The sequence below is a fragment of the Manis pentadactyla genome, chromosome 10, assembly GCF_030020395.1.
Source record: "Manis pentadactyla isolate mManPen7 chromosome 10, mManPen7.hap1, whole genome shotgun sequence".
NCBI lineage: Eukaryota > Metazoa > Chordata > Mammalia > Pholidota > Manidae > Manis > Manis pentadactyla.
Window position 1 is genome coordinate 45,905,582 of NC_080028.1, and position 14,685 is coordinate 45,920,266.

General features: G+C 42.4%; 1 protein-coding gene across 1 annotated transcript; it reads left to right on the plus strand.

The window, feature by feature from the left end:
* The first annotated feature begins 13,291 nt into the window (after nucleotides 1-13,291).
* Nucleotides 13,292-14,221, plus strand: LOC118929179 (olfactory receptor 6C4). The gene has a single exon (XM_036919090.2). The coding sequence runs from the start codon at nucleotides 13,292-13,294 to the stop codon at nucleotides 14,219-14,221; it is 930 nt and encodes a 309-aa protein (XP_036774985.2).
* Nucleotides 14,222-14,685: the final 464 nt, after the last annotated feature.

Genomic DNA, 14,685 nt, shown 5'->3' on the forward strand with positions numbered 1-14,685 from the left:
GTAGAGATTTCTAGGGTCGGTCCATTGTATTTTAGAGGCTTCTTCTGCTAACAACACAGTGGCTGCCACTGCCACAAGATAGCCAGGCCATCTTGGTTACTGAATCTATTTCCTTGGTGGATAACCACCTGGACCCTTGGCAGTGCCTGGTGTCTGGGTGAGCCTTCTCAGAGCCCCTCTCTGTTTCCCTGTCACACAGAGTTGGGAGGGCCTGCCTGCCTGAGGGGTGTTGAGGGCAGGGGCTCCTAGAAGTTTCAGTTTTAGCATGAGAAAGGCCTTTTCCTGTTCTGATCCCTAAGTGAGAGGGTCTTTGTCATCTCCCCATTTAGGACCTAATGAACAGGCTTGGCAAGAAGCCCAGAGAGGACGTCTGGACCCTCAGAAGCTGAAGCTTGGCAGTGGTTGTTCTCCACAACTACGGGCCTAGATGCCCTGACTGTGGCTTAGGGCTGGGTTTAGGGTTAGGGTTCGAGACCTCTACCCCTTGCTTAAAGAAAAGTGAAAATTTTGGGTAAAACAAACAGGCCGAGTCCAGCAGGACAGCCAACGGCTCTTATAAAAGGCTTCCAGACTCCAGGAACAGCCGCCCAGGCAGAGCACTCCTGGGAAGCGTCCTGGTCCTGGCTCACGTGCCTCCTCCCTTCATGGGACCTCTGGTCTCTGTTTTCCTTCTTCTCTTTGCATTCTGTCTCTTAAACCTCCAAGCCAGATTTGTCTCTAATTGGTTAGAAGCAATACAAATTCAAATGGTCAAACATCAAGGATATCAACTAATTTCTACCAACACAGCTACACATGAATCCTCCATGGGTACACCTGACTGGATGTCCTGCAGTGGCTGCCCCCTAAAACAACAACACTGCTCCCATCTCCCTCTCCTGACAGATGGCAAGGGCTCTGGACTTTGAAGACATTATCCCTTCTCAGAGGAAGCAGTTCCAGAAGTGACTCTTTGCTCTTATCTTGAAAGATTTTAGTCTTCTGTCCTTGAGGGGGAATGTTAGATTAGTCATTTAGACAGACATGAGCAGAGGGGAGAAAGGAGGGTTGCTGAACACCAAGCCTCCACCCAAGTCCCTGCCCAGAGGCCACCCTGTTTCCCTTCCACCACCCCCTTTTCGCAATTCAGCACAAACTAATGAGCAAAAATATGGATCACTGGGACTTCCATTCTTTTATAGCATATGCACTTCATGAAGAGCTGACTGTGCAGCCATTATAATATCATCATTATATAATTTACATTGCACTTTTGGCCCCATCAAAGTCCTTCAAGGGAAAAATGGTGAACACAAATTTGGGCAAGAATGCTGAAGGTGAGGAAACAAGCAGGATTAAAAGGATGATATAAAATGACAAAATGGGAGACAGGAAACCAGATAAGCCAGAAAAGACAAAATGTAAAATCCAGCAGGTGGGCACCCACCCTCAGGGGCAGCCTGCTCCTCTGTCTTTGGAGCTTACTTTCCTTTTAATTTGCTACATATAAAGCTTCTTGCAGCTTCATATCACTATTAGGACTTTTGACTCAACTTTTCCTTCAGAAGTCCAGAACCAAGGAATTTATAATCCATTCCTGGTAAAAGTCTTCACATGAGACTTTTAGTTAGCTGTAATGCGTGATGACTGGATCTGAAATAACGTGAAGGCTCAACTGAACTAATGTCAAATACTGGCATCTTAGATGTTACCACAACAGAAATGGCTGGACCACATGGGGCTGATGAGACATCTCTCTCTCCACAGCCTCTTCACAAGGCTTCATCATGGCATAGCAATCTCAGGATATTTGAATATCTCACATGGCACCTGCTTTGCCTAGAGCAAAAAAGGTTGAAGCTACATGGCTACAATGACCTACTACCTGAAGTGACATAACTTCAATCCTACCAAATTCTTATGGTCAACATCAAGAAAAAGAGCCAGTTCTGATCAAAAGGAGAGTTAAAGAAAATACATCTTCTGTTTGGGGAAGTAACAAAGGATTTCTAGGTATGTTTAATTCATCAGAGTAATTATTCTGAAAATTCTTTCAGGGATGAAGTACCGATTTACAAATTATTTATCTTTTTACACAGCACTACCCTCTCCAGAATCTCTACCTCTCATTCTCATTGTTTCAGCCACAACCTGATGTCTTTATGTTAATAACTCATGTTTTACCTGGCCCTAATAGTTGTTTTTGGTACAATTATTCACAGAGGAAATCAAATGATTATCATTAGACTATTTGGATACATTTAAATTTAGGTTAATGATTTCTTTTTTATATATTTTAATAAATTCAGATCATATGAGGCAATTAATATTATTATATTATAATTTTATTCAAACCTACATATTTATTGTGGTGCAGCATGAAGAAGGTTGAATTCAAGATGAAGACAGCATATGTTACCTAAAAAAATCAATGTTCTTGTCCTCTTGTAAAGAGGAAGCACTTAGAAAGAGGTTGTATTGCAGGCAGGAATAGCTATCTCTTCCAAAATGTTGTTGATAAAATTGGAGAGCTACATGAAAAAGAATAAAATTAGATTGTTTTCTCCATTATACACAAATATAAATTTGAAATGGATTAAGGAACTAAATATGAAACCTGAAATCACAAAAGAATTAAAAGAAGACCTTGAACAAAGACAATAGTAAATTTTTTCCTCATGTATCCTAAGGCAAGGGGTAAAAAGGAAAAATAACAAGTGGGACTATGTCAAACTAAAAGACTTCTTTATAACAAAGGAAACCATCAATGAAAAGGCAACCTACTGAATGGGAGAATGTATTTGTAAATAATAATTCTGTTAAGGGTTTAATATCCAAAATATATAATTAGCTTATTATTCAACACTCAGAAAACAAATATTATGATTGAAAACTGTACAGAGGACCCAAATAGAAATTTTGCAAAAAGAAAATTTATAGATTGCCAACAGACATCAAAAGATGCTCATCAACCCTAATCATCGGCAAAATCGCAGTATTTTCAGAATCTCTCACCTGGCCTTAGTCCATCTCCACATCAACAGATGTTTACAACTCGGGGAAACGTGAGCCCATGCCAGGACAGAGAGTAATGGGTGAGAGGGAGTAGCTACAGGAGGGGGTTGAATGGAGCCAGGCCTCTTGTAAGCAGTGAATGCGTTTCTCCTACTTTAGTTTTTCCCTCTACTGATTTTTGCTTCACAGTTTTCACTGGTTTATTCACCCCAGGTTGGGAACAAACATTCTCCCCGGGGTTATACCTGGTGGTCGTCGGCAGGTCCTCAGAGCCTGAACTCTGTCTTCATGGGTGCAATGCCTGGGCGGACTGGCCCTAGAGATGGTGGAAGATACCCAGAAAGCCCCCCTGTGGATGGCAGGGAACCCCATGTGGCTGGAGTGGGTGGGAACCCCTCTGTGGGTGGTGCAGATTCACTCAGGGACTCACCTTTCTAAGGGCTTCCACTCACATACCCCTAGTGGGGAAATGGTCTAGGGTAAATCACCTCCTAGGTGAGAGGGCCCCTCCTCAGAATTGGGGAAGTTTGGAGACACCAGAAACTGTGGAATTAGCGCTCCATGAGATAGCAGACTGCTTAGGAGCCCAAAGTGGCTGTGTGGTGGCAGAAATTGTGGGGCTGTTGTTTCTCAAGGAATAGGAAAGGTTTATTGAAGAAAGAGACACATTTTGGCATTGCTTGGAAGAGCTGAGTGATGAGCTATGGGATACCCTTACGAAAGAGACAGTTATTGAGAATGAGGTCACGCTGCTGAAAGACATGCTAGTGGATGAGGGAGGAGGCGGCAGGAGAATCTGTGTTGCAAGATGCCGCAAAGAGGAAGGAAGGAGAGATACCTTCAGCCACTGAGATGGCAGAGGAGCAGGGGGGATGATGTGGAGGTGGGGCTGAGGGCAGAACGGTTGCTGGGGCACCAGTACCTGTCGTATTAAAGGCACACCTGGTTCTAAATAAGAAAATAAAAACTCAACAACCACGGGGTTCCTCGGGGTAGAATAGTCCCCACCCAAGGTTGTGGACCACTCCATGCTCCACCCCTATACCCTGGATGAGCTGGTGAATTGGTGAATTTGAGCATCTGGTTTAGGCAGAAGCCTCTGCAACATCTGCTTACATGGTTTTGTGCCTTTGGGATATAGGTTGGAAAGCACTGGGGCTGTCATGTTCCAAAATGGGTAAACTGGCTTCTCTAATTACTCACCTTTCCCTCCAGCAGCAATTGCAAAGTGCCCATCACCTCAGGATGCTTCTGGATTGACTGACAGAAGCCCTCAGGGCAGTTTGGCCTAAAAGGGTAATTTGCCATACTTACCCACTAGCCGGAAAACATATGCAGAGCTCTAGTAGGTGTTACAGGAGTTGGGCATGAAAAATATAATCTATAATATGGATCCCAGGGCCCCAGTGAGCAGTTGTTCACTGAAGGAATGAGAAATCTGGTGCTCCATACTTCTCCCCATATCTCCTTGGGTCCCTAGGGACTATACTTTCCCCCTGCATACGGTAACCCCTAAGTGAGGCTACTTGTACTTTAGCAGATCTGGGGGAGGTTGAAACAATAAGATCACAGAAGGAAGTACAGGATATGACTGAAAGGAGAGGTTCAAAGGGCTCCATGAAGGTCTCAAGGACCCAGATGTGGGTTGATTTTATAAAGGAGGGAGCAGTGAAAGAAAAATCTGATGGGCATCCCAATAGGATCTTGTTAGAACTGTGGCACCAATTAAAGACAGAGCAGCAGTTCCAGCCATTGAAATCAATGAGACAGAAGCAGGAGAAAAAGCCTTCTATCTGACCTGGGTCCATGCAGGACTTCCTGTGGGAAAGTACTCAGGTTCCATCTGGGAGCCCTGACCCTACAGAAGGAAATTGGGCATTGCAGCTTGATAGGTGGGACAGTAAAGGCCCCCACCTTGGGGTACATGGTGGGGACTGGAAGTCACATGTAGAAATAGAATTTCATTGGTCTTCCATGAATATGCAACATGTCTTGGTGCTGGTGGACACAGGAGCTGAATGTTCTCTGATTTATGGCAACACTGAATGTTTTCCTGGGACCCCCACTGGGATAGAAGGCTATGGGTGTAAGGTAATTTGAGTGAATAAAGCACAAATCCCATTGTGAATAAGACTTATAACCCCAAGGGAGTATAGTGTGTATACACCTCCCAACCCTGAATATATTTTGGGGATGGACATCCCATGAGCCTGTGGTTACAGATCACTGCAGGTGAGTGCATATCAAAGGTACATGCGTTAAAGGCAGTTCGGCAGGGACATGCTCACATCCACCTGTGCCCTGCCTGTACCTTGGCAGGTGATGAATACAAAGCAATCAGAGTTGCCTGGGGGACACAAGGAAATTTGAGAAACTCTGCAGGAATCAACCCACTCAGAGTCCTTTTAATTCCCCAGTGCGGCCAGTGAAAAATCCAGGCAGCTCCTGGCACATGACCATGGATTACAGGGAACTGAATAGTCATACCCCATTTACATGGTGTTGTCCCCTCTATAGCAGCCCTGTGGACACCCTCAGTCATGAATTTGGGACATATCATGTTGAGGACCTTGCTAATGCTTTCTTCTTTCTCTATGACATAGCACAGAAAAGTCAGGAACGGTTTGCCTTCACATGGGAAGGCTGGCACTGGACATACACTGTCCTTCCACAGGGTTACCTCCGCATCCCATGATTTCTCATGGACTTGTAGCCCAGGACTCGGCCACATAGAATAAACTGCAAATAGTGCAGCTGTTTCACTACATTGATGATATCATTCTCCCATCTGATTCTCTTGCTGATTAGAAGGGGCAGTTTCTAGACTATTGCAACATCCACAAGAAAAAGGACTGGCTGCAAACAGCACCAAGGTTCAGGGACCTGGTTTGTCAGTAAAGTTCATGGTGGTTTTCTGGTCAGGTAAGACTAAAGTTATCCTGGAAGCAGTCATAGATAAGATCCAAGCTTTCCCTACCCTCACCTCTGTGGCAATATTACAAGACTTTTTGGATCTTTGGAGCTACTGGAGACTGTTTATCCTGAACTTGGCACAAATTCGGAAGCCCTTATACCAGTTGGTAAAAAAGATCATCATGTGGGACTGGAAAGAAAACGTATTCATCTGCTTTTACCACTGTTAAGTGAGTAGTCAAGACTGTGTAGGTGTTTAATGTAATGGACCCAACAAGGCCCTGGAGCTTGATGTTTATGTAGCTGAGGATGGTTATGGATGGGGCCTTTAGCGGTGGCTTAAAAGGACCTGAAAAACTTGGATTCTTGTTGAAATTGTGGAAAGGAGCAGAGGTCTGGTACACCTTCAAAGAGAAGCAACTGTCTACTGTGTACCATGCCTTGCTGTATATGGAGCTTATCATGGGAACAGCACCAACCAAGATAATAACCACCTTTCCCATCATTGTGTGGGTGCAAGACTGGACACAAAGGTCACAGAATGGTGTGGCACAGATGCCTTCACTGGCCAAATAAGGCACATATTTACAGCAGTGCAGCACCTTCACCAGTAGCCCCGTAAGTGGATAATTCCAATGTTTATTGGGGCCATGATGTATCCCAGTGGAAAGCAGGAAGAACTTGCTTTTGAGACATTGGTAGCTGAGAGTCCTTATCAGGAGGGAAAAGCCCCTATATCTGAAGATGCTTGGTATATAGACAGCTCCAGTCATGGGCAGCCTCCAAAGTGGAGGGCTGTGGCTTTTCATCCTAAGACTGAGACAATACGGATGGAAGATGGAGAGGGAAGAGCAGCCAATGGACTGAGTTGCAGGCAGTATGGCTCATGATCACCCAGGGGCCCTCCCCTATAGTTGTCTGCACTGAGCCATCTGTTGGGGCTTAACCCTGTGGTTACCAGTATGGTACTGTGCTAACTGGATGGTTGGTCACTGACCCCTCTGGGGGCAAGAGTTGTGGCAAGACCTATGGGCCTCTGGTCAGACTGAGGCTTTTACCATATATCATGTGACTGGCCATTTGCTTTTGGCATCCCCAAGGAATGAAGCAGACACATTGGTCCAGGTGCACTGTCTAGAGGGAAAGCCTGACTCTGATGTAGCCCAGTGTTACATCAGCATTTGTTGCCATGCAGGGAAAAATACAATGTGAGCTGTAGCCCATTGGTGGGACTTGCTGTTGACCTTTGGAGAAGTCAGCAGAGCCCAGAAGGAGTGCCTTCTGTGTTCTAAAAGGGATTTACACTGAGTCCCATGGCAACACAGGACAAAAATAAAGGTACTGGTCCACCTTGTCAGGTGGCAGGTAGACAATATTGAGCTGCTGCCCTTATCAGAAGGATATTGGTATGCCATGACTTGTGTGGGTGGACATGGCTACTGGACTATTAGTTGCTTCTCCTGCACATTGTGCAGAACAGAAAACTAAAAAGAGGGGCCGAGAGAATCTCTTTGCATCTTATGGCTGGGCACAGGTGATTGAGAGTGACCAAGGCACCCACTTTACTGGACATGTGTTCCAAGAATGGGTGAAGCAATTAGGAATAAAACGGAAGTTTCATGAACCATATAACCCTACATGGGAATGTATGAAAGAGAGGTACAATGGTTTCTTGAAATCTGGCCTGAAATCAGACACGAAATAGTCTATGGGGCCGGTCAGTTCGTTTATGGACAGTGCTAGGGCATTTGAATGAGAAGCCCCAAAAGGAGCCTTGAGCCCTGTGGATATGCTCACACACATTGCTGCCTCTCCTATACAACTGTATATGCAAACCAAAGAGGAGCTATTGCAGCCAGGCTATGGCCAGCAGAGCAACATCCTGCTGCCAGCCCCAACTGCATTAAACCCTGCAGACACTGTTGAGTAGACATGGCCCTGGACATTTTGACACATAGCCCAGCAAGGGCTAGCCCTTCTGGCACCTTGGAGAAAAGGCCTGGAAGCTGACCTTCTCTGTGCTCCTGGAGTAACAGCAGAATGGTCCCCAAAGATCAAGGAAGTGTACCCCAAATAGCCAAAAAATAAGAGCATCTTAAAGTCAAGTTTTCCTTTATCTTTATGGACAATGCATGTACCTCTAGCAGCCCTCTGTATTGACCCATCTATAACTAACACAGAGAGGGGCTGAAGGTCTATTTTACTAGATAGGACAAGTTCCTGTCCTGCCACTGTCCTATCGCAGGACCTTCTCCTGCATGTATCCTACCTGCTGGTCAAGTTTTGCCTATGCTGGTGTCATTAAAACATCTATCTTATCACCTTTAAGTTTATTTTCTTCTACAGTCCCTGTGGCCTGGACCTTCCCTGCCCTCCTTCTGCCCTCACCAGCTGCCACTGCCACATGAAGAGTGCACTGAACTCCCTACCAGTCCAGCTACTGGCTTCCTGTGGAATGGGAAAGCTTTTGACTCAATCTACATAGGACTTTGAATCTAGCTGGACCTTCTGGCTTGAAGATTATCATTATTTCATTTTGTTGTTATTGTATGTTATTTGTCTGGTTACAGTCCTCCAGTTTTCTCACCCAGGGGAGATTGCAGAAGATGTGGATTGTGTAGATTGTGAGGTGAGATTTCTGGAGGGGTGGTGTCTGGGTAAGATTGAAATATTTCCAGAATCTCTCACCTGGCCTTAGTGCATCTCCATATCAACAGGTGTTTCCAGTGGATGGAGAGAAGTAGACCATCTCCATATCAATAGGTGATCATAAGTGGTGTGGGGAGCACACAGGTACCTGGAGTGGAGAGGTTTGGGGTGCATTTTTTCAGCTAGGTTGTGAGAGACACAGGCAAGCTGAAGTAGATGACTGTTTGTAAACAATAAATGGGTTTCTCCCACTTTATTTCTCCCTTTGACTGATTTCAGCTTCAAAGTCTATTTGCCTAAGCCTGGAAATGTATTCCCCCCCAGAGTTACAGACCCAATAAAACAATTTGCCATTGGCTAAGGGACAGACCCCAGAGAATTTAGCCTCATCAATTACATAGGAAAAATGGCATGTTTTCCCACATAAGGTGCCTTGGTTAGTTACTAATTATCCCTGTAGGGTAAGAAAGAGGAAGAGACAAGGGGGGAGCTCCTTTCCTTCTTCTCAGGCCTTGGAAGGGGCTGATATTTTATAGATTCACTGGTCTACGTTTAGTGGCATCAGAGGTTGTGTCACATCTGAGGTTGTGACTGTCTGTGCCTCAGAAATCCAAGCTAGTTTATCAGCCTGTGCATTGCAATGAGTCTCTGAAAATGGAATCTTAGTATGGAAAAAATATGTGTGCCTTGATTTGTATTGTAGGTATCTTTGAGGCAAGAAATTCTGAGTTCTTTACCTTAAAAAAAAGGAGGGGTACACCTTAAATAAGGACTTTTTTTTGCTGCCATCGGCCAGACCAGAGGATCTTATCATTGGCAGTGGCCCAAGAGTCTATAAAAATTGTGCATAAGGGGACTGTTGCTGGCTAGGACATCCTCTAGTGCTAAGATAGCTGTGATGACCTGTGGGTCTCCTCCTTAAGTAGGTATATAGAATGCAGCAACTTTTCAATGGACTCCATCATGTGACATGGTGGTGCTGACATCAATAAAGATACAAATGCCCTTTCCTGATCACTCAGAATATCCAAAGGGCTCCCCATGGAGAAAATGGATATGAGAGAGAGGTATCCTCTTCTGGTGACACCGCATCTATCAAAGGACTGAGGACCTGGAAACCATTTCCTCATTCAGGGTGGGTTATGCCAGGGGCCCAGATTTGTCTCGGTAAGTAGCATTTCATTAATGATGAGGCTTCTGAGGCCATGCCACAGTTGTGAATTTCTGCCTCTATAACCAAAGGTATAATTGGCACATGAGTGCAGAAACTCACATTCTAAGGACTTGTGAAGACATTTATCAAAAAAAAAAATCCTACTGTGTAGTCAACCGCTTCTCATTCTAATGGTATGCAGAGCACAGCCAAGAGAGACAGCTTCATGGAGCAGCAGACCATGAACCATGTATAGGCACTATGAATGCTCCAAGGGCTCCACAGGAGTGACAGCAGGTGCTGGAGCCTCTGCAGAGAAGGATTGGGAAGGGCAGAAGGAGAGACACTAATGGCAGTGCCCACTCATTGCGGTTTAGACAGATTCTAAAGCCTTTGTTGTTGGATAGCCCATTCAAGTGGGCCAATTTATGAGTAACAGCATAAAGGATTTAAATTACATCTTAAAATGAGGAAGATATTGCCTCTGATACCCAAATAAGCACAGTATATTTGAGTCTATTTTGAAGTAGTAAGTGCTGATAAAAGTGGTTGATTATACATTTCCAGAAGTTTTATTGAAGTAGCATCATGTTGCATTTTATAGGATGCAATGCCCAAACCTTATTGGTAAGTTCTATGACAAGTGTTTGTATATCCCATGTGAGTGAATCTTGTGAATTCCCCTGAAGGCAACCTATCGATATAATATCATACCTATGTTACTGTAATAAGGTAGATGTGGTTACAGTCTTGCCTGCAAAGATATATACATTGGCACAGCTGTTGAAATATCCCATGGGGAGATGAATGAAAATATATTGGTCCTTCAAAGGAGAAGCCAAATTGCTTTGAGAGGATGTAAGACTATGTATAGAGTAAATTAGCTTGTTGCTAATATTTTCCAGTTGCGCATTGGATAGAGAAATAATTTCAATAATTTTAGGTATGCAGATCTTAATAGAGGATATGATGGTGTGAAATTGTGGTAATCCACTGTGAAGTCCCATTTATTTATATCAGGTTTGTGCACAGGCCAGATTGAGTTATGAAAGGGAGAAAAAAATAGTACAAATGACTAAAGCATGCATACCAAACTCCAGGGGCTTCACTCCATTGTTCTCAACATCACAGACCTCATGGCTGAGGCAGATTCTCTCATGGATCCCTTATTGTGGTCTCTCTGGACCTTCTTTTCCCAGTCATATGTTTACAACTTGTTCTCAAAGTTGTCAACAATTGAGGCTCATCTGCACCTTTTGAACTTGTATCCAGAGGGCTTCTTTAACTCCTTAAGGAAATTGATCCCCATGTGCCTATTCTAAAAAGAGCAGATAAAACCTGTGTCACTCTGGATAACAGAGAAACTACAAAGAAGCCCATGCTCCACCTTGTAAGGACTTCAAAATAATCTTTCTTAGAACAGAAATATTAAGGAGTTTTCAGCTTCTCTGCTAATTATGTCATGCTGAGGGGAGGGATGCTATTTGCTTGTTTATTTGTTTTTTTCTTTTTTCCTGTATATGTGAAGGGCATTCTCTCCAGAACTATGATTTGATCCTGGTTTGGATTCATATAATGGAATATAATACTCCTCCTCTGCAGTTAAGTTTCACAACTTGGGTACTTCTATTAAGAAAGGGATAGAATTCTCACATGTAGACTCTAAGAATCAAAGCAAATGAACAAACAAAACAAAACCGAGAGACTCATAGATACAGAGAACAAACTGATGATTGCCAGAGTGAGTGGGATAGGAAGATAGACAAAATAGGTGAAGGGAATCAAGAAGAACAAACTTCAAGGTATAAAATAAGTCATGGGGCTGTAATATCCAGCATAGGGAATACAGTCCATAATATTGTAATAACTTTGTATGGTGACAGAGGGTAACTACACTCACCATGGTGAGCATTTCTCAATGTAGGAAAATATTGACTTACTATGTTGTCCACTGTAAACTAATGTAACATTGTACAATTTTTACTCAATTAAATAAATTTAGCCATATGTGGCTAGTGACTCCTGGACACAGAAAGAAAGAGAAAGAGAGAGTGGGAGGGAGGGAAGGAAGGGAAATTAGAATGGATATGGAAGCCAATGGAAAGCATGATACTCAGAGACTCATGTAGCACACCTCATTATTGGCTTACCCCTTAGGAACAATTGGATAAACTTCCTGCTTCAGTCATTCAGATCGTAAAGGGTGAGGTTACTGTATATTTCTAAAGTTACTGATGTTATTATTCTGTACATGTGGATCATGAAATCAATCGTGAAAACTGATGAAAAATGCATTACTTACCTAAGAACACAGGTTAGTACAAACAGGGATGGAAGAGATGGAAGGGGATGGAGGTCAGTGTTTAATACCACCTAGTGCCTCCAAAAGCTGTATGGAATAATAGCAAGATTGAGAAGAATAATTGTGAGGATATTTTTTTAACTGAGTGCATGTGAATAGGGGGCATTTTACATTGCCTTTTCCCCTTAATCAGAAAAATTTAGAAATGCACACAGAACACCACTAGTAAAGTTTCCTACTTTGAAATTATTGATTTATCTGCAAAGGACTCATTGTCAGAAAGATGAATGTCCCTCTTCCTGGTTTCTGTGTGCCAAAATTGGAGGACAGGAAAGTTTAAGACATGATAAATTGTCATCCTTAGCTTGCCATTAAGAACTCTTTAAGACTTTGACCAAAATCTACTCTGAGATACTGCCTGTGGCTATCTCAACATCTCTATTTTCAGAGATATATCCCAAATCAGTGCCTATAAGACTCTAAATGTGGCAGAGAAATATATAAGAAAATGCCAGTTAATACGATTTTTTTAATCCTAAGCCTGGTTCATGTTGTCAAAAAGGCTGACAACATAAAATGAGATTGTACTGAACCAAAAACCTTAAAGTCTTAAAGCTCTATTACAAATTCATCCTATAAAAGAAGTAAGTGTTTAGGAAAAAATCAATTATGCATCAAGACTATCAGCATTATATTTGTGGGAAGTTCCTTTTAGATGCTGAAACAAAGAAGTCACAGATTTGGACAGATATGGACAGAGGATCTATGGCAGATATCCAGGGAAGCCCATAGAGTATGAGGAGGGGAAAAAGACATAGAATGGGAAAAAAGCTCAAGGAGAGAAAAGGCAAGCACAGAAAACAAATAAGAGAGATGTTTCTATATCTCTGCATCTCTATCGCACAGAAGTATGAGAGATTATTAGAGTCAGAGGGAAGTGTCAAATTCATAAGCATTTGAGGAGGAAAGGATAGGTTGAAAAATGTATTCTTCTGAAAAAATATCTGAGTAATTATTCCATGATAGCTTCTATTAATTGTCCAGGAATAGATTGACTTGAAGATTTACAAAGACTTTCAGAATATGTTCCTTTACATAGAAGCTATGGGGCTTCCACGGAGCCAAGTCAAGTCCAAAAGAATGCCAGTTTAAGCCAATTGGATAGAAAGTAATATATGTTATTATTCTGTTCATTAAAATTAGCTCTATCTCTCCTATCCTGAGAAAATTCAGTTTTCATCATTCTCATCTTTTTTCTTTAGGTCTACTAGTGGTCAACAATGAAAAATAGGAAGATATTTACCGAGTTTATTCTTTTGGGCCTCACAAATCAACCCAAATTCCAGGTGGTGATATTCATCTTTCTGTTCCTCATGTACATGCTAAGTGTTCTAGGAAATCTGACCATCATCATTCTCACTCTAGTAGATCCTCACCTCCAGACCCCCATGTATTACTTCCTCCAGAATTTCTCCTTATTAGAAATCTCATTCACATCCATTTTCATTCCAAGATTTCTGACCAGCATGGCAATGGGAAATAAAGCCATCAGCTTTGTTGGCTGCTTCATTCAGTACTTTTTTGCTATATTTCTTGGGGCAACAGAATTTTACCTCCTGGCCTCTATGTCCTATGACCGTTATGTGGCTATCTGCAATCCCCTGCATTACCTGACCATCATGAACAGCAGGATCTGCATACTACTCGTGTTCTGCTCCTGGTTGGGGGGATTGCTAGCAATTGTACCCCCAATCATCCTGATGAGCCAGGTAGATTTCTGTGCCTCCAATGTTCTGAATCACTACTACTGTGACTATGGTCCCCTCCTGGAGCTTGCCTGCTCAGACACAAGCCTCTTAGAAGTGACAGTCCTCTTCGTGGCAGTTATGACTCTAGTGGTAACACTGGTGCTGGTGACAATTTCTTATACATACATTATCAGGACCATTTTGAGGATCCCTTCTGCCCAGCAAAGGTCAAAAGCTTTTTCTACTTGTTCCTCCCACATGATTGTCATCTCCCTCTCTTATGGCAGCTGCATGTTTATGTATGTTAATCCTTCTGCAAAAGAAGAAGGTGATTTCAACAAAGGAATAGCTGTGCTCATTACTTCAATTATGCCCTTGTTAAACCCCTTCATTTACACTCTAAGAAATCAGCAAGTGAAGCAAGCATTCAAGGACACCATCAAAAAGATTGTAAAGCTTTAAAAAACAGAATACCTTTCATTAAAAATGCATTTCACTTAGTAAATATGTATTGAGTTTCCAATATTTCAAATATTGAACTTGCCTTTAAAGATAAAAGCAATGAAGACATGTGTCCTAATTTCAAGGAATCTACACCTTTGTGTGATATAAACTTTAACTTATGTATTAAGTTTACAAGAAACAAAATAATGTGGTAAATGCTATAGAGAAGGATGAATGAGTATCTATAAAAATAAAGTTGGAAAGAATTAACTGTAGTCCAGAAATGCCTTGAAAATTAAGAAGCAAAACATATTGCTTATTTAGAAGAGTAGGAAGATAAGAATTTGGAGTGTGAAACAGAGGTCAGATCATGAAAGTATTTAATTACAAATTTAGCATTTTTTGGAATTAAAAAATCAAAAGAAGTTTTAAGAAAGGACATGATATTATCAGCATTGTTTTGAGGAAATGTAGCATTGGCA